We start from the raw sequence: 21,399 nt of genomic DNA, 5'->3' as shown, positions 1-21,399 counted from the left end.
GCAAAGACAAGTATAATCTGTGTCAACTTCCAAAATGTATCCTCATACACTATTTACTTTTAGCAGTTCCCATTCAGAGTAGCCTCTTGACTCTTTAAAGTTGGCTTTTAAAACATAGGGCAGTAAGAAGTTTCTAGCAGCTAAGTGCATCTAATTCAGAAAAGCTTTAGACAATTTGAAAGGACTGAAATTCCTTAGATTTGACCCCTGAGTAAAGAATTAGATATTAGCTGGGAAAATGGAATGGAGAGAAAGGCTAACCACGTTTGGTTCTCCTTTTAATGCAACATTTTTAACTCATCTTCAATTCTGCAAAAGGGGGAAAACTGCTTGCCAAACAATAAACTCTTGCTTTATAATTGTGAGACGTAATAACAAATTCTATTTCTTTTTTTTAATCATAAAAAGGAATCTGAAACTATGAACTTATTCTTGAAAACAGAAAGAACATTTATTCCATATTGTTTATTACTTATTTTTTAAACACACCAAAAAACTGAAGTTATCGGAAAAGATACTTGATACGATTTCAATTTTCTTAAATTTACCAAGGCTTGATTTGTGACCCAAGATATGATCTATCCTGGAGAATGTTCCAAGAAAACCATAATTCAAAAAGAGTCATGTACCAAAATGTTCATTGCAGCTCTATTTACAATAGCCAGGAGATGGAAGCAACCTAAGTGTCCATCATTGGATGAATGGATAAAGAAGATGTGGCACATATATACAATGGAATATTACTCAGCCATAAAAAGAAACGAAATTGAGGTATTTGTAATGAGGTGGATGGACCTAGAGTCTGTCATACAGAGTGAAGTAAGTCAGAAAGAGAAAAGTAAATACCGTATGCTAACACATATATATGGAATCTAAGAAAAAAAAAAGTAATGAAGAACCTAGGGGTAAGACAGGAATAAAGACACAGACCTACTAGAGAATGGACTTGAGGATATGGGGAGGGGGAAGGGTGAGCTGGGACAAAGTGAGAGAGTGGCATGGACATATATACACTACCAAACGTAAAATAGCTAGCTAGTAGGAAGCAGCCGCATAGCACAGGGAGATCAGCTTGGTGCTTTGTGACCACCTAGAGGGGTGGGATAAGGGAGGGTGGGAGGGAGGGAGATGCAAGAGGGAAGAGATATGGGAACATGTGTGTATGTATAACTGATTCACTTTGTTATAAAGCAGAAACTGACACACCATTGTAAAGCAATTATACTCCAATAAAGATGTTAAAAAAAACAAAAAACTGAAGTTAGCACAATGGGAGGTGATAGCTCTTATTAGTAACCATCCTTCTAAGTGGATTTTGCTCAAACTCACTATTCCCCTGGGAAATGTGAGTAATGACAGAACAGCTGGTAACCGGAGCTCAAGATCAAAAAACCAGGGGGTCAACGAATCAGGAGGTTCAGTTTACCCAGGTTACCTTCAATTCGAAGCAGAGGAGGATCTAAGCGGTAAACAGAAGATGTGGAATCTTCACTAAGTGAAAAGAAGCCAGCAGTTACAAGAAGTGATAAGCCCTGGTCTTAAGCTGGTGACTAGTTGCCCTCTACCCCATCGTCGATGGCTTGACCCTACTCCGAGGTGTGGGCCGGCTGGGGGCAGGGGCACAGCATGGGTACTGAGTGTGGCGAAAGCCTTCTGCTTGCGTAGAGCCCCACGGCGAGAGCCTGCCTCTGAGGGAGGCTAGGTCAGAGCACTGGACTCTCCTAACACTTCCTTCATTCAACTCTAAGATACAGTTCACTGCAATGTTTATTTCAGGAGCCCAGTTCTTTCCAATAAACCACAGGTACCTACCACCAGCAAAAGAAAGCTGTATACTTTATAAAACTCAATAAAACCATGAATAAAAAATACACACACAGAAAACCACTTGATCGCCTGAACACTCCTTAGAAATAACTGCCGAGTTTATGACGGCCACCTGTATATCTATTTTTGTTCTCTTCTCCAGTCCCTTTGCAATTCTGCAAGCAGCCATTTAAGTGTGGGTGCTTAACCCGCGCTGGGCTGAAAGCGGGAGGAAAATAAAACTGGGTGCGTGGTCTCAGTAACACAGGACAAACGTGCTGGGGAGCCATCACCACACGAAGAACTGGTCCTGGGTATCTGCAGAATGAGTTCTGCTCTCAGGAGCTCCAACCCACATTTAATGGGGAGCCCTCCAATCACATGTTTTTTTAGAAAGCCATGAAATGTACATTGACAGTGGGGCAGGCAACACATCTCAATCACCCGGGATGCTTCTCCCCACAGCCAGCCTCATTTACCTGTAGGAAGAGGAAGAGTAGCCATTTTTATTGTAGAAATACTCCTGGCTGGTGACCAGACCAACTTGGGCGTTACAGAGCAGACTATTAGGTGGGGTGACCAACTGTTCCCGTTTTTCCTGGGCTGAGGCGTTTCCTTGCATAGTTCCAGATATACTGGGATGAGGGTGTCACCCTACAATGGCACTGTGAGCATCCCATAGCAGCCGTGCTCTCCCAGGACCTGGACCTGGGTGGGTGGCACAGAGCAAGTTACTTCATTTCTCTCTATAGGCTTTGTTGTCCTGATACAGAAAATGGGAAGTAGAGATTCCTAGCTCTGCCAGTATTTCTCAAAGTGTGGTTTTCAGAACATCTGTGCTCTGAAATAGCATCTGGCAGAGGTGTTCCAAGAGGTGGTGGGATAGGGGTGGTAGGAACAGTGTGCTCTGGTTGCGGGGGGTATTTTTCACTCTATCAATTCTATGTTTAGAATTTGCTTCACATGGTGCTAATAAGAAGCAGACCAACTTTTAGTCAATTTTATTGTTTTCTTTTAAATCTATTGGTAGGTAATACAGCCCCTTACTGCCTGCACCCAGGGCAGACCTCTCCCACCACTACCACCCCTCCCCTCCTACTTCGGTACAACACTGGTGTGTAACACATGATAGACTCAAATATGTTTTAATGAACAAGTTTTCAATTTCCTTTCTAAGCAGAAAATCTGTGACTCTGTTAAACTATTACTGAATTAAAATAGTTTTTGGTAATTTGTCACTCCACAGCACTGTAGTTTCATCTCTGCCTTACTTCCTCATTTAAAAGACAACCCACAAAAATGTCGTATTTGATCATCCTAAGATGCCCTCTATCAGAGCCTAAAGAAACTAGCAGGCTTGTTAATCTATTTACACAGCAAACTTAATGATATGCTTAAGCTGCGCAGAGCTGCAAAAGTGCCTTTAGTAGAAATCAGGTACAACCCCCTTCTGAACGAATTCGGTCAGGCTAGGTTAGCCGTATTCATACCAAAGGAAGTTCAAATTTGGGGGTGTAGATTTGTTTCTCTTAAGGAAAAAAAATACACGTATTTATTATTTTCAGCTAATTCTGAATGTCTGCATCTTCACAAGGACTCTAGACTGAATTTCTTCTTAAGTCTAAAATTAAGACAATCCACGAGGGTTAAAATTCTGAAAGAAATCAATAAACGTCAGTCTCAAGGCTTTCCTTTCTCTGGGAGGCTCTTATGAGAAAAAGAAAATGTCTGAGCTGTCTAAATGGTAACATACAATCTCAGCAAAGTGCATTACATGACTATGAGATACATACGGCCCAGCTCTTCACTAACCTGCTGGGATTGTTTTCTGCTGACTACAGTTGGAAGAATCAGAATGTTCCTTGGAGGGGAAAAAAAAGCGAGAGAGAGAGAGAGAGAGAGAGAGAGAGACAGAAGAGGAGAAATAGGGAAAATAAAACTCAAATGGCTATGCCAGCAACCCCAGCTACTGAAAGCAGGAATGGAGCCTGACATACACATTCATGACATAAAGGTAACGCTAGTAAAGGGTTTCAGAAGTCTCATGGTAAAGTCTCATTTCGAAACCTTCAATAAACTTGAACAGCAAGTAACTACCACCTCCATGAACTAGGCATTGCCCTAAAGGCAACGCATGCTTTCTCTCATTTAATCTTCACAACAACCCTAAGAGTTTCAAATGGAAACTGAGCATGAAGAGATTAAGTAATTGGCTCCTAGATCTGTGTCTAGTAGGTGGCACGGCCAGAATCCAGTCTAGGTCTTAAATCAATCTAAATGGTGAATTTGATGTTTGCCATTACCAGTGGTTGAAGACCCAATCAATTTTCCCTGGAGACCACGTGCAATTAAAAAAAACGACCATCAGGGCCAGATGGGGCAATGGGAGATAGACTGGGATATTTGCATAAGGCGTCCCTCCACTGAAAGGCAGTTTCCAGAGAAAACTCCATCTAGTGGAAGACCATCTTCCTGGGCTCTCTCTAAAGGCTGAGCCCCCTGAGAAAGCTTCAGGCTCTAAGTGGTACACAGCTGCCCATCACTTGTCTAAAATCCTACCATTAGAAATCCTACCATAGTTTTCTGCCACCAAATACAAGGAAGTCTCTGACCTACAATACACTATTAACTGTTGAGAAGAAAAGGCTAAGAAGCATTCTCCTCCCTAAATAGGCATAGCGCTGAAGAGATTGGGGCTTCAATGCCTCTTTAAAACTCTAAATATTTACTCTTCAACAGAACAAGTAAATCCTCCAGCTCCAGGATCAAATACATAAACAGATTCTACTGCCTCTATAAGCCATACCCTCTCCCGACCCACCCCCTGCCCCAGAAAACACATACCCGACACATGAAATCACATTACAGAATATTATTTCTCAGTCATGCTAAATACTGTAGTGTACCATGTTATCAATTATTTTTTACACAATGTATATTTTTAGGAAGCAGTTGAGTGTCTTTCAACTACATTTTTGCAGATAGTCTTCTAATATCACAAAGTAGCCCCATTCCCCATTTTATAAGTGAGAATACCAAATTTCAGAGTATTCTGTTCACTACTGAATAGCTGAGAAAAGGCAGTGTTTGGATTTAAACCCAAGTTTCCAGTCTTTCTGATACCTCTTCCATTTTCCTTTTAATTCTAGTTAGGAATATACTTTTTTTTTTTTCTGAAACCAAACACAAATACTTTTTTTTTATGGGGTATCATTTTACATCAGTTCCATTAAAACCTAAAACCAATTTGCTGTACTCAAGTTAGGTGGCATAACAGTATTTTAAGGAATACACATTTCTAATTAAGTCCTATAAAAGTACACAACAGTAACATAATTTAAATGCACTGTCACCCTCCAGTGTATCCAAGCACTCAAAGATATCCACACTCCCACTGACACACAATGCCCTTATATTCTCTTAATCTCCAGCATGCCTAAGTGACTGATTCTCAATTTTCCTTCACTCAAGCTATTGTGTCCAAAACTGCCACTCTGCTTAGAGCACCAAGTCACTTTATTCTGCTTTGAAATGGTGATCTACAGAGCCACTTAGACTAGCTGGCAGCTTTTACTCTGATACTTGCCAAACTGTGTCCCTGGACAAGATTTTTGATGGTTTTCTTTGCCTCCCTCCCCCACTCTTAACTCTGTGCTGTTCCTCTGCTCTCTAAACTAAACCTCCCTGTGTTTTTAAAGGATCTGTAACAATGAGAAGCAGAAGGAACGAAGGTGGAGAGGGAGAGAGAGAGAAAAGAAGAAAGAGAGGAGAAGTAAGGGAGGGAGGGAGGGAGAGGGAGGGAAAAAAGAAGGAAAGGAGAGGAAAGGAAAGAGGGAGGAAGGAAAAAAGAATCACAATTACAGCTTCAGGACAGCAACAATAGCTTTGAAACCTGAAAACCTCACAGATAAGATGTGGCATTTATATAGGCACTGGCAAGTCACAAAATGTTACTCCTAGGTCACTGTGTGAAAAAGGCCACCTAGCAAAGGCATGTATCTTCCCTGCAATGAAAAACCATTTGGGTGTAAAATAGCTAGTGGGAAGCAGCCGTGTAGCACGGGGAGGTCAGCTCGGTGCTTTGTGACCACCTAGAGGGGTGGGATAGGGAGGATGGGAGGGAGGGAGACACAAGAGGGAGGAGATATGGGGATATATGTATATGTATAGCTGATTCACTTTGTTACACAGCAGAAACTAACACACCATTGTAAAGCAGTTATACTCCAATAAAGATGTTAAAAAAAATTAAAATTAACATATGTACACCTTAAAAAAAAAAAAACAACCATCTGGATGTCTCCAGCTCCACCCCTGCCAAAAACAACCGCCACGAGCCAACTGTGAGGAAATAAAAGCAAAAGTAGGAATAGGAAGCAGGAGTGGTCCGAAAGAAATTCACTTTGAAGACCAGTAGTGAGGAAAAGAAAGTCCTCCTTAAAAAAAACAAAAACAAAAACCTGCCCAAAATATTCTCATAAATGAATCATAGAAAGCTGTGTTTTGTACAATGCAACTTTGAAAACTACTTTTCAATAATATACTTGCCACTGCTTACAATCGATTGCCTTATAGCATACAGCATTTAAGGAAAAACTATGTTCAAATTTTCAGGTGTTTAAATCATTTCCTTACAAAAATGGTTGTGCAATTAAATCAAAAAATACAGAGGAAGGTCAGATCTACTCTTCTTCCATGGCAAAAGCTTCCATTGGAAGAATCTCTGGCCTAGGTCACTCGCCTACTAGAATTTGATCCTATCTTCCTGGTTTGCTTTAAATGGATCGTGAACTCACTAGGATCCCTTTACTTTAGCCCGAGGGATCCTCTGAAACTACACAGTGTGCTTTTCCAAAGACACTTTGCTCTCCTCTTCTGGACATGCCAATTATTAAACTGTTATATCGATAAATAGATTGTAGGAGGTTGTTTGGTTGAAGTACCTTTCAAAAAAGGCCCAGGGTACACGAGTGCTCTCTGGCCTTCAACCTTCCTTCCATCACCCTTCATGGAAGTGATACTTATTAATAACTAGAAAACTGTCAAGTTTAGAAAATGAAATCAGGTATTTCTAGTAAATGACTTTTTCTTTAGTCAGTGAATTTTCTTTTTTTCTATTATTGTTATTTTTAATTGTGGTAAAATACACATAAAATTTACCATCGTAAACATTTTTAGTGTACAGTTCAGTGGCCTTAAGTACATTCACATTGTGCGACCATTACCACCACTGATCTCCAGAACTCTTTCATCTTGCAAAACTGATGAAAGTACATGAGAATACTCATCAAACAATAAGTCCCCATTTCCCTCTCCCTCCAGCCCCTGGCAACCACCATTCTATTTTCTGTCTTTATGCATTTGACTATTCAAGTTACCTCACATAAGTGCAACCTTACAGTGTTTGTCTTTTTGTGACTGGCTTACTTCACTTAGTATAATGTCTTTAAGCTTCATCCATGTTGTAACATGTGTCAGAGTTTCCTTCCTTTTTGAGGCTAAATCATATCCTATTGCATGTATATACCACATTTTGTTTATCCATTCACCTGTCGGTCACTTAGGTGGCTTCTACTTTTTAGCTATTGTGCATAATATTGCTATGATCATGGGTACACAAATATCTCTTTGAGACCCGCACTTCAATTCTTTTGGGCATATACCAGAAGTGCAACTGCTGGATCATATAGTAATTCTACTTTTAATTTTTTGAGGAAACTCCATATTGTTCTCCACAGTGGCTGTACCATTTTACATTCCCACCAACAAGGCAAAGGGTTCCAATTTCTCCACATCATGACCAACACTTGTTATTTTCCTTTCTTTTCTTTTTCTTTTTATAGTAGCCATCCTAACGCTTGTGGGGTGATTTGCATTTCCCTAATGTTTAGTCTACTAAGTCGCTTTTATCCAAATGTTCAGAGAAACAATATAAAGGTGTTTAGGCTCTATCTCTGAGTTTTCCTTCATAAAAACCCATTCATTCTTCTTTTTTTTAGTTTTGTTTTTAATTTTTTATTTATTTTTTGGTCTGCAATGGGTCTTTGTTGCTGTGCGCAGGCTTTCTCTAGTTGTGGCGAGCAATGTTTACTCTTAATTGCGGTGCGCAGGCTTCTCATTGCGGTGGCTTCTCTTGTTGCGGAGCATGGGCTCTAGGCACACAGGCTTCAGTAGCTGCAGCATGCGGGCTCAATAGTTGCGGCACATGGGCTCAGCAGTTGCAGCGTGCAGGCTCTAGGGTGCACAGGCTTCAGTAGCTGTGGTGCGTGGGCTCAGTAGTTGTGGCTTGCAGGCTCTAGAGTGCAACTCAGTAGTTGTGGCGCTCAGGCTTAGTTGCTCTGCGGCACGTGGGATCTTCCTGGACCAGGGATCGAACCCATGTCCCCTGCATTGGCAGGCGGATTCTTAACCACTGTGCCCCCAGGGAAGTCCCAAAACCCATTCATTCTTAATCCCTGAAACTTATTCCAAGCCCTTTCTCTCTGCCTCATCTTCCATAATAAAGTCAGGATATTATCTACTTCATCCTCTTGCATGTATCCTTTCCAGTATGTATTAACAGAATCTGAGAAGCTTCCTTCCTGATGATGAGGACTTAGGTTGTGGAGGAGAGGCAGGAGGCAGAAAGAAGTGAGTATAAACACATGACTAGAGAAACAGACAATCCGAAACCATCCCGATTAAAAAAAAAAAAAAAATCAGGGCTTCCCTGGTGGCACAGTGGTTGAGAGTCCGCCTGCCGATGCAGGGGACACGGGTTCGTGCCCCGGTCCGGGAAGATCCCACATGCCGCGGAGCGGCTGCGCCCGTGAGCCATGGCCTCTGAGCCTGCGCGTCCAGAGCCTGGGCTCCGCAACAGGAGAGGCCACAACAGTGAGAGGCCCGCGTACCGCAAAAAAAAAAAAAATCAAAGGCCACCATTTCCTACCCAAAAAGTTGAGAAGCTCATCCCAGTAGGAAAATACACATGAATTCACAGAAAGTGAAATACAAGTGATTAATAATAAATATTTGAAATAAGTTCATCATGAGTAACATAAAACACACATTACGAGAGTAACATTTTTTTCAACTTTCAAAGAAAAAGATTTCTTCAAATAATAATAATCTGCATGCCAATAAGGAAATACAAATGAATAAAATCTTTCCCAAAACGAATTTGGTGATTTGTATCTATCAAGAACATTAAAATATTTATCTTTGGGCTTAGAAATGCCACCTCTGGGGAACATTCCTTAGGAAGTCATCAGTAATTGGAAGATTTATATACACAAACTGGAAACAGCCTAAGTATCCAACAATAATGGGGGACTAGTGAAATGAATTATGGCATATCCAAAGCGTAGAATAATGTGCAGCCACTGAAAACACTTTTGAACAAGTTTAATTACATGGAAAATGTTCAGATTATATCATTACATAGCAAAAGGCGGCATATAAAACCATATATATATATACAGTATGAGCTCATGATACTTGCTTTAAAATAGGAGATCAAAGAAATTATTAGGAGATCAAGAAACCTGGTTCTAGATGCCTACCTTGTTATTTTAAGCTGTGTCAAGTTAGGTGCATTTCCTAAATTTTCTATCCTTAGTATCATCTGTAAAATATTGGGAAGATTAATATCTACCACACAGGGCTTATAAGAGGATTATACGATGTAAACCACGTAAAGTAATAAACTCATACTAGGAAATAAATATTAGTTGTTATTTTTTTAATTAAAACTAAAAACTGGAGTCACTTGCAGTAGTCCAACATAAAACAAAACAAATGGTGAGCTCCAAGTTACAACTGCAGACCACATGCCCTGGGTACGCCATCATCCACAGCAGTACCCCAAAAAAGGCATTGCGAGAATCACCATTTTGTATTCAATCAGGCCATAGCACAGGCATTTGGAGAAGTCAATAGAAACTATGATGGCAGGAAAAAGATGACAAAAGAGCTTATGAAACCATTTTTTTAAAAGAGAGGATGTGGGAAAGAAGGGACCAAAGAATAACTTTAGGCATAAAGATTTTCAGGGCATCACTAATACAGAAGGATCCTTGTAATACGAGTGGCAATCTTGCTAACCTCTTATTTTTACAAATAAAAAGAAAAAAAAAATACCCCCCTAACACCATTAAGTGGCACACTAGTTACTAGCAAACAAAATTTAGCAACTTTGGTATCCTGACTCCAAAGTGCTTAAGAAATAAATCGATCAAATGAAGATGGGAGGGGAGAAAAACAATATAATTTTGAGGGTCATGGCTTTGTAAGAAATAGATGACCAGTAGCTTTAGAAAATCTGGTTTGCTTGGTGATGGAGGAAGGAATGTTAAGTGCGTGTAATAAACATTTAAAATCTTCTATGTACAACATGGACCGAGATTCTAGTGCTCACCAACGAAGTGCTATCAGGTGAGTAAAACAGGTAAAGAAAGCCTGAGGCAGGTGCAGTGATCTCCTATAAAGCCATGGGACTGGTCTGATGATGGAAGAAATTCATCTGAAACTCCATTATCTTGCCAAGGCCACCTGCCCTTCCCCATCACAGACGACAAAACACTTCTGAAATACCTTTGGGACTGGAATTGAGGAAAAAATCTAACCCTGTCCATGGAGAATTCAAATACTTTCAACAGAAAAGTCATTAAGTGAACTCAGGTTGTTAATTTCATCAGTCCTTGATGACATTAAATCATTTGTGATAATTTAAAGTTATCTCACCTGCCTTCCCCACTATTCTGCTGCCCGTTAAGAATAATGTCATGTCTTTTATCCACAAATCAACCTATTACAAATAGCTACACTATTGCACCCTGTAAATACAAACCTTTTATTTTGCAAGATAAGAAGGCTGTACCAAAGTTCTGCAGAGAATACCACCCCTTTGATTTTAGGTTGTTTTCCAATGAAACATCCATTGTAATCCAATTTTTCTACCCCAGTCAGAAACTGTAGGCGTCAACCTGTTTGTGTCTGCCTCTTACACCTCTTACTCTTGCCTCTTACACCAGTCTGGCAAAGCAGGTATCTGTAGTTTTAATCTGAATCACACAATCATTTAACAAGCAAAAAAGGTACATTTATGGAGTTAAACATCCAGGATGGATTGCATGAAAAAAGCATGTTTGTATGCAAGTTGTTCTCAAGTACTCCACCTTGGGCCATTCTGGCTGCTATAACAAAATATCGTAGGCTGGGCGGCTGATAAATAACAGAAATTTCTCTCATAGTTCTGGAGACTGGGAAGTCCAAGATCAGGGCACCAGCAGATTTGGTGTATGGGGAAGGCAATCTTCCTGCTTCACAGACAGCCATCCTTTTACTGTGTCCTCATGATGGAAGGGGTGAGGGAGGTCTCTGGGGTCTTTTTTAAAAAGGCACTAATCCCATATATGAGACACCACCCTCATGACCTATTCACTTCCCAAAGTCCCCACTTCCTACTACCATCACCTTGGCATTTGCAACTTATGAATAAGGATCACCACTTATGGATTTTGAGGGCACATGAACATTTCAGTCCATTGCACACTCCAGTCTTCTAAAATATATCTGACAATATCAGCCTCAATTACAAGCTACATTATAGGAACATCCTTCAGTTATGAAACACCTGACACCCCACTTTTTCCTGGCAGTCATTCACTCACACCTCCCCTCTCTCCTCTAACCATCAGAAATACATTCTCACTCGTCTTCTCTCTGTCCTCTCCTCTCGTCTCCTCAATGACCTCACCCAAGGCTGCTGCTAAGGCAAAGATATTAAGTAAACGCATGATAAAAATTGACCCACTGGCCAGACATCCCCTCTGATACAACTGAGACACTGTTGTTCTCTGAGGATTTGGTGGCAGGAGGTCATTATTTGGCTGAATGAGCCAGGTAAGACTGGTGTCAGCCTCTGAAGAATGACAGCTCTCCCATAGCTTGGCACTTGAAGAAGCAACCTGACAGGAATGAGCTGCTCATTTCTTACCCAGACATCACAAGAGATGCAGATCTACTCTGGGATCCATCTAAAAAAGGTCTGAGGAAAGAGAGCAATTGCTTTCTCTGGAGAATCTTCTTTGTTGGTTATTCTGAAAGAGTGTCGCTATTTGGATCACAAATGATAATAGCCCAAATGATTCTTTTAACTCAAATCGTAATTGAAAAATACAAGAAACAAAACGATTAGCTAGGATATTTGTATGAAAAAAATCTCTTTATTCTTAGATGACTAATTTATACCTGCAAAAAAATAACATTTAGCCTGCTTCAAAGTTTCATGAGATAACAATTAGTAAGCTTCAAATATATAGCATCCCTACAGGAATGAGATAACTGGGAAAGTGCAAGCAACCTTGGATTACAAAGACCATCTGCTTCACTGCATAAATGAGAAAATAAGGCAGAGAGAAATTAGGTGGCTGCCCCAGCGTGAGGTAAGATTGACTAGAATGCGAATGTTCCGATTTTCCATCAGTGCTTTCTGCATCTCTCTCCTAAACCCACAAGAGAGAAAATGCATTAATGTTATCTTTTGTAACAATAACTCAAAAAATTTTTATTCCCAAGTAGAAATTCTGCAGAACTTTAATCCCACATTTACGAATACCATAGCAACACACATTTTTTTAATGAATTTAGAAGAAGCATTTAGTATAACTCCAGAGAATGGCTCACTGTGGCTAAACAAGCATTAAATCAAGACAATTCATCAAAGACATGATAATGCTACATTATTCAATAATATTCTGCTCCTTGTCAACAAGCCAACAACAGTACACACTACAATTTTCATTCTAGGAGAAACCATCCCATTATTTTTAAAAAAAACAGATATTTTACTCAGTCAATCAGGTAATATCTATGGTGATCTTTCTGGTCCCTACCCAGAGCTAATTGTAGTTTAAAGACTAATGTAAAAACCACCAGACTTCAGGCTGTTCACAGAATCAGCAAAAAGTCATTGAATTTAGGCTGCTCCATTTTTAACCAATCATGCTGGACATTCATATTGCTGTCCATATGGTACTATAACATGGCATTGCTCTGGCCACCAGTGCCTTCACTGCCAACACCCAAACAGTGGGGGTGAAAACGGGAAAAGCCCAAATGGGCAAAGCCCGATTCAATTAATTCTTTAGTGCTTCTCTTTACAGAGAGAAATACGTAAGACTGAGAAGAATGAATTCAAATTCACAATTTTTGCCTCAACAGGGCATTAAAGACCCCCATTTAATAGAAATCAAGGTCTTGGATAATCAGCTGTTTCATAGATATGTTCTCAGCTCTGAAATAAATGACAGTAGGAGATAAAAGGAATAGAATCCTGGGGGAAAGAAATCCTGGGGGATTTCCCATTACAAATCATTTCATTTTTCAAAGAGATTTACAACCAGCTTTTTAAAATCATGTTATACGTTACAGAATACTGCAAAAGAAAAACATTTACCCACAACATGTTAGAAGGGTACCGAAATTGAGTCATACCACTGCCAACAATATCGCTTGGTTCAGTTATATTGATTCAGGTCCCTGATGGGTGCTGAAATGAAGGCCACAGGTTGGATACCAGAATGTGTCATTTAGGTTTGAGAAGAGAAGAAACATGCAGAACTTGTAATTCTGGATACAACTATACCCTTGTATTTTCTGAGAAGTGAGAGAATCCCGAATGGTTAAAGACAGAGCTGTCACTACTACAGAAAGAAACAGACACCCTTCCAAAAGTCAGTAGCATCCTGTGGTATATGGGCCATACTGGATTATTATGCTGAACATTAATCATAAACTTTCACTTTCCATACAAGCTATTAAATCACTTCAATTTGGATCAATGGCCTGAAAGAAACCCACCAACTCTCTACATATCAATATGAGGACATTTGCTGTGACTGATGGTTGAAGGCAGCTGACCCCTTTGTGTAAATTCTAAGTCATGGGATTGTGCAAAGGAAGAAAAAAATGTTCAGGAAGAGGAAAAATGAACTTCCAGTTTGCAACCATGAAATTAGCTTTTTTTTTTTTTTAAAGCAGAGAAAGTCAAAGTACAAAGCTATCTCCATTCTCTAACATGCATTTTTTCCAACCAAATGAACAGCCTGGAATCAGCTTTCTGCCCACAGGTCAATCGCTGACGTGGTTTTGTTTTCCAAAACATAGGACTACACATCTCTTTCAAAATGCATTAGCCAGCTAAAAGTGAGCCCAGCCAGAAATGATCAGCCAGAATTGATCAGATGTCATTCGGCAACTGTGTGGAACCCCTACTATGAGTCTCCACAGAGCACCCGGCGTTCCCAAGAGGCTCTTTTGGGACAGATTGCAAGGTCAGATATGAGTTCCCATTTTCTGTAAGTAAACATCTGCTCTACAAAGCAACTCTAACCCTGCAAACACAACACACCCACTTTCTCACAGTTAAGTCTCAGCGCTGGAGAGGATCAATGACGTATCTGTGCTAGATTCCAATCATTTCAAAACAGGTCTTTAAATCTGTTCCTCTGTGCACGTCAATCTCTGCATGTGAACAGCTGACTTAGTTCTCAAGCAACAATACTGCCCATTGAAAAATACACCTTCCTTAAACAAAAGATACCTTTTGTTCCCATGAAGCATTGTCTGTTGCCATTTCCAGCAACAAATGACACAAAAGACAAATTCTGCCATCCTCAAGAGTGGTTTTGGACAAACAGAAACACCAAAAAAACAGAGCAAAAGCTCAAGAAACAAGACCAAGGTGAGTTGGGGGTAGAGGAGAGGTGGAGTGGAAGTGAGAAGTGGAATCTATACTCTGTGATCTAAGAAGTTCAGCCCCTACTGATGAATGGGGGACGGGGGAGGGGAAAGGAATGGGAGGCTGAGGTTTTCAGTTGAGAAAAAGAAGTGTGTTGCTGTCCCGGTTTTGTTTCAATAGCACCCGGAGAGTGCGTGGCAGACACAATCTAGTTTGGTGACTAAGACTGATTCAGTGAGTAACACAAGTTTGTTTATGACACAAAGGAGCTACCCAACCAAAACCGGCAATTACACAAACAATAATATGTTAATTCTTTTAAATTGTTTGTGTTTGGGTACCAAATTAAAGTTTGTTTATTAAATTTCATAGGAAACATCTATCAATTTAATATCACCATTTTGCAGGCTGCGCACCCGTCCTGGAAAGAAATCGCTAATGGCCCGGAGTCCTGGAAACCTACAAACTACTGTCACCTATTTCCCAGCACTGTGGTCCTGATACTCAGTGTCACTGATGGAAACCAAACAGCGGCCATAAGCCAAGGAGTCCCTGGTGAATTTGTCCAAAGCACAGTCCGGACAATCCGTGCGCCCGGGTGAAAGCATTTGGAAGTGTGCGCGGTTCCTCTGCCCTCCGGGCCGCGCGTCCGGAACGTTCCTGGCTGTCAGGTGGGTGGCGACAAGGCTCGGCAGGGAAGCGCTGCCTGGCAGCACAGCGTGCCCGCGGGGCGGAAAGGGACCAGCCCGGCGGAGTGTGGCGCGTCCCAAGGCCGGCAGTCGCTCACCTTTGTTCGCCCGCCCTCTCCGCGAGGAGGAGAGCGCGGGCCAAGCAGGAGTGCGGGGGGCTACCCCAGTGCTCCGCAGGCCCTCCCCAGCGCCCCGGAGGAAATCCGGAGGCAAGCCAGAGCCGCTCCGGCTCCCACAACCGCAGCCAGGCTGAGGGGTCAGCAACCCCTTCCCGAACACAAAGGTTGGGAGGCGTAAGCGCGAGCGCTGGGGGCGCGGGTGCGTGCGCCACAGAGCACGCGAGTGTGCGTGTGCGCGCGAGGGTGTGCGTGTGTGTGTGTGTGTGTGTGTGTGTGTGTGTGTGTGTAGGGGGAGGGGAGGAGCGCTCGCGAGGGTGTGCGCGCGAGGGTGTGCGTCTGTGTGTGTGTGTGTTTGTGTTTGTGTGTGTGTGTGTAGGGGGAGGGGAGGAGCGCTCCAGCCCGTCTTACCTCTCGAAGATGAGCCGTACCATTAACATGCAGAAGGCCAAGGGGAAGGCGAGATAGAGGTCCTCAGCCTGCGGGAAGGTGGCTTCCTCCGTGTTCTTCAGGTCCGCCCAGGTGACATTGTGAGGGAGCCAAAACCTCTCGTTCCAGAACCAGGCTAAGATTCCTGCCATCTTGCTTTGTCCAGTCCCGTCCTGGGCTCCCGCGGCCCGCCGAGATCTCCGCCACGCAGGGCGCCCGGGGATGCGCGCGCGGCTGGCTAGAGCCTGTGCCGCCGCCGCCGCCTCCTCCGCGGCCGCTGCTCTCGAAGGCTCGCGGCGAGCCCCGGTTCTCTCCTCCCTCTGGCCGCGTTGGGAAAAGGAGCCGCCTCGCCCGTCACATGGCAGCCACGGCCGCTGGCCCTGATTGGCTCGTCCTCGCGTCAAGCAGCCAGGCACACGCGGCCGGCTAGCCCACGCCCCGAGGGCAGGGCGCAGCCGCTGCGCTCAGGGCGCCAGGGCACCGTTCTGGGGAGTGCCACCCGGCCCCGCGCTCACAGTGCTCTCGAGCGGCGCTTAGGGCAGCGACCTGGGTTCGGCCGCCCGAATCCGTTCCGGCCCCGGGGCTTGCTCGCACATGCTCAGAACGCCGGCTTCTGCCGCGCTGGAGTTTCAGGGGTTTCGGTCGGCTTCCCGTGCGCGTACAGGCGCTGGGGAGGCAGGTAGGGGTCGGGGCGATATTCAGATCCACCCTTGCGCCGAGACAGAACAGCAGAAGGAGAAGTAGGGGGCGCAAAGAGCAAAGGAGGAAGAAATAGCAGGTAAAGAGTCATCCACTCCAGCGCTTGGAGAAGGAGGGGGAAAATCGGGTTCTGGGGCAGGATGGTTTGGCAAGAGGCGTCTGCCTCCACGCCGCGCCCGTCTTTCCCCATCTCTGACCTTCCAGCCTGGTTTTACTCCGCTCGTCAGCACAGTCCGCGACCCCAGGGGAAAAGGCCCTCCTTTAATTTATGAGGTGGTAAGAGAAATTAGGCACTTAACTGCTGTTTGATAACGATGAGAGGATGTTGATGATGATAACAACCGCAGCCTTCTGTAAAACTGCCCCACTAAATGAACCTCTCAGAAGATGGCTCCCGACCCCGTTTTGGCTTGGCCCATGGGTAGTGAACCTGCACTCTGCTACTTGATGGGCTCGTTGTTAACGCCTTTTGCATCGGAAACCTTTAAGGTGTTAAGTCTTTGAGGCCTAACCCAGGCACCTTGACTCCCACGATACGTTTCCTCACTGATAGGGAAACCATGTGTGGATCAATTAGGTGGTACATGCAGAACCTGGTTCCAGGGAATACTTTGTTGATTTTTCTCACAAACGTTCATTTCCTGCCTGGTTCTGCTAGTAAGTTCTACTGGACCCTTCCAAGAGGAAAATAAACAGGCTCTTAATACTTCTTTACCCTCCCTCCCCCTCCAGCTACCACCCTCTTTTCACTCCTTGCCTTTAAAGCGCAACTCTAAAGAACTGCCTATATCTGTTGCTTCCACTCTCTCCCCTGCATTCGCTTTCGAACTTCTGTTTGAGCATTTGCCCCTCTTTGCTGCACTGAATTGTTCAAGGTCACCAATGATCTCCATGCTGCTAAACCCAAAGGTCAGTTCTCAACACCTCTTATCAGTAGCATTTGGCCAAGTTTGTCAGTAGCTGCCTTTTGAAACACTTTCTTATCTTGATTTCCAGAATCCACATTCTTTCTGGTTTTCCTCCTACCTCATGACCGCTTTTGCTGAATCTCCTTTCTGGTTACTCCTCACTCCTTAAAGTTGGTGTGGCCTAGGAGTCAGTCTTTTGTCCTCTTCACTTTTCCACCTGTGTTCATTTACTTGGTGATCTTCTCCAGTCCCATAGCTTTCAATGCCATCTGTGTGGCTTTCAGTGTCATAGTGATTGCTCCCAAATTTGTATCTCTAGCCATGAACTTCTCCTTGAACTTCAGCCTCCTAAGTCCACTATCAAGTCAACTACTCCCCTTGGATGTCTAAAAGCCATTTCCTGTCCAAACTACTAATCTTCCCCCTAATTTTTTCCCCCTCCTGTCTGGAGTCACCTTTTTTCCTTTTCTCTCTCATATCTCCTTTATAATCCATCACGTATCCTGTCACTTCCATCTTTAAACCGGAATGACACCATCTCTCACCACTTCTTCTGCAACCATCTTGGTCCAAACCACCACCATTTCTCTTCCGAGTTACCCTAGTAGCCTCCTAACTCCCAATTTCAACACTTGTCCCTCTACAGTCTATTCTCAGCTCATGTGATCCAGTTGAAATGTAGTAAAATCATTTCTGTGCTTAAAACCATACTGCTTCCCCATTCCTCCTCAGTTGGAAGCCAAAGTCATTTCAGTGACCAAAGATGTGGCTCCATGTTACCTCTCTGACCTCATCTGTTCTCCTCTCTCATTTCCCTGTCCCTTACTCAGTGTGCTTTCATCACACTGGCCTCCCTGCTCTTCCAGCAAAACACCCAGCATGCCTTCGGGCCTTTGTACTTGCTTTGCTCTGTCTCTGGAACTTTTCCCTCAAGTATCCATGTCCACTCTTTCTATAATGCCACTCACTCGGTAAAGCCTTCCCTCGACACCCTAGTTAATCTATAATTGTCACTCCCCACCCCTACTCTTCCTAATCAACTTTCTTGCTTTGTTTCCCTCCAAAGCGTTTATCACCATCTAACACAATTTATTTTTTACTTTTTTTTCAATTGGTCTCCCCACACGCACTAAAATGTAAGCTTCTGAAAGTGAAAGATTTGTGTCTATAGCTGTTTTATCCCTAGCACTTAAAATAGTGCCAGCACATAGTAGGTACTCAATAAACTATTGAATTAATGAATCAACACTATTCTAACCTCACAAAAATCTCTAGGAGAGGAAAAATCTGAATAAATAATAGTGTTAAATGTTTATAAATTCATGTGAAGAATAGTGTGGGCATAAAGAAGGGCTTCATCAGTTCTAAAGTGGGGTAGGGGTGGTGTCCTTGAAGTGGGTTCATCAGGGAGTAGTTCATCACCATCCTCGTTTGAGACCATGTACCCAACTGCTCATTGTTACTGGTGACTTTCCAGGAAAATGCCTTGACACCAAATGCATTCTTGTAAGGCCACAGAGAGGAGTTCTATTAAGGTCTCTTGCCACCTTTGTGGCAAAAGGTCATGTCATGGTGGACCCTGGCCTTCTGGACCAGGCAAACCCCCTCCACGGCTGCCACTGGTTCCTCATGTCACTCTCATGTATGACCTGACAGGACCTTGCCTTCTCTTCTTTCCCGAAAGACCCACTGTGTGCCCACACATACACACACACATGCACACGCACACACACACACACGCACACACACACACATACACACACACATATATGAGGAAGTGTTGGTGACTTAGTGCCCTGGGACCTGAACTTTGATCCTGGGCAATGGAAGCCAGTGGTACATTTTCATTCTTTTCCCTCCCCTGCCCTGGGACACACACAGTAGCTTCAAACAGCCTCTCTGAAAATGTCCTGTGATACACAGCGCTCAGCTTATTTCAAAACTGTGGCCAGCTCAGGAATTGCCTTGTATTTCCTCTCTTTCTCTGTCTCACTCTCCATTTCTTTCATTCCTGCTTCCCTGAAATTACACCTCCCTGGAAATGCTCTTTTTTTCTAGAGAAGCCAAACTAAGATCATGTTGCTCTCCTATTCATCAACTCTGAGAAGGTGGTGAGATTTCAGGAACATTTTGAAAGATAGCTTTTGTTGGACCCTGGAAAGAGAACTCACGGCTTATCTGTGAATCTTGCACAAATCACTTAGTTTCTAAGAGCATGTGAACACCCTCCTGCGTAAGCTGCAAGTACCTGTCTTGCCTATGTCACCTGACTATCATGAGGTTCACATGAGATAATATATGGGAAAGGGCTCGTAAACTCTTAATAACCTCTATACACATGCACAGTGCATGTTTTGTTTTGCTTTTTTTTTTTTTTTTTTTTTTTGCGGTAAGTGGGCCTCTCACTGTTGTGGCCTCTTCCGTTGAGGAGCACAGGCTCCGGACGCGCAGGCCCAGCGGCCATGGCTCACGGGCCCAGCCGCTCCGCGGCATGTGGGATCTTCCCGGACAGGGGCTCGAACCCGTGTCCCCTGCATCGGCAGGCGGACTCCCAACCACTGCGCCACCAGGGAAGCCCTGTTTTGCTTTTTTATGAAAAACAATGGATGAGCAAGTGAAGCACATCTGTTGGCCAGATTTACAATCTTCAGTTACTTCCTTGTTTTCACACCTAAGGGACTGTATTCATTTAGAAGGCCATATTTTTAAAGCAATACTATCTTAAAATGGACTTTATGCAGAAAACAACAGGCAAGATAGTGAAGGATATGGAAATCTTGAGGAGACATTTAGTATACATGTTAAGTGCACTAACTTTGGAGTTTTACAAAATGTAGGTTTAAGTGCTGGCTTTGCCAATAATAGCCTATTCTTCCTTAGAAAAAGTTCTTAATTACTTAACCTTTTAAAATCTCAGTTTCTTCACATGTACAAAAGGAATAATACTATTTACCACATGGGGTTAAGGTAGGATTTAAGTGAGATCATGTAAAGTGTTTAACAATTATATGGAGGTGGTTACCATTATTATTATGTACTGTCGCAATGTGGTGAAAATTCCATTGTTTCAGGGGAAGAAGGATCAGACTCTGCTGGGATAATTTACCTTCACGGCAGGCTGAGCCTTTCACATCTGAGGATGAGCAGGCCTTTACTTCTGAGATTAGTGGAATTAGCTTTCATTCAGCAGGGGAAGTGAGGATGATGTCAGGAAGGGAGAGACAGGGGAGTGGAGGGAGATTTCAGAAGCCTGTGCACCCTGCGTGAGATTCTTCCTGATGTTTTTGCTGCTAAGCTGCCATAACGTATTAGACACAAACTGCTGAAAACCAGTGATGTTTGGGAGAAACTTGTAAAGACACCAAGTTTTGATATAAGCGGCTTGTACAAACATGAAAGCCGGAGGATGTAAGCCGAAAAGAATTTGAAAAATTGTGGAGATGTATTTTAAATCTCAAGAGGTCAAGAAGCTGGAATTTGAGTCAGGTGTTAAGCAGCCGGTGTAGTCCACAAGGATAGCTGTATCCAGTCACCCTGTGGACCATGGCAGAAACTAGGGGAAAGAAGATTCTTGGGAGGCCTGATATGTACGTTCCAAGATTGGAAGGGCTGTCAGGTGGGGGCAGTTTGACTTGATCTGTGCGGATCTAGAGGGCAGAACTTGGAACAATTGGCTTAAATATCTGCAAGGCTAATTTTATCTCGGTAGAAGAAATATGCAAAGCTGGCCAAAAATGAATCAACGGTCTCATCAAGCAGGGAACTTCCTATCATGGGAAGTGTTCAGGCAGGAGTCTACCTGTTAGATATGTTGGGAAAGCATTCCTGTCTGAAACTGACTTGGAAATGGATGCCTTCTAAGCTCCCTTTAGTACTTTGGAGCTAACAGAAAACACTATTTGGAGAAGAATCTGCCTTGCCCTATGAATTTTTGCAGTTGGAAGAAGACATGAGGCAATGCCCTAATACTTTAGGACCTCTTCCGTACTAAATTTCTACTCTCTTAGAGGGGAGAGGGAAGAGGGAAGAAG

The 21,399-nt window shown here is 43.1% G+C and overlaps 1 protein-coding gene across 1 annotated transcript in view; it reads right to left on the bottom strand.

The window, feature by feature from the left end:
• The window catches only part of CERS6 (ceramide synthase 6), a 320,859-nt gene extending 304,572 nt beyond the window's left edge, over positions 1 to 16,287 (bottom strand). The window contains exon 1 of the mRNA XM_079924293.1: positions 15,744 to 16,287. Within this exon, the coding sequence (XP_079780419.1) occupies positions 15,744 to 15,913 (170 nt within the window). The 5' untranslated portion in view covers positions 15,914 to 16,287. The remainder of the gene's footprint in view (positions 1 to 15,743) is intronic.
• Positions 16,288 to 21,399: the final 5,112 nt, after the last annotated feature.

The sequence above is a fragment of the Stenella coeruleoalba genome (assembly GCF_951394435.1).
Source record: "Stenella coeruleoalba genome assembly, chromosome: 6".
NCBI classification, from domain to species: domain Eukaryota; kingdom Metazoa; phylum Chordata; class Mammalia; order Artiodactyla; family Delphinidae; genus Stenella; species Stenella coeruleoalba.
This window is presented reverse-complemented; position numbering and strand designations above follow the sequence as displayed.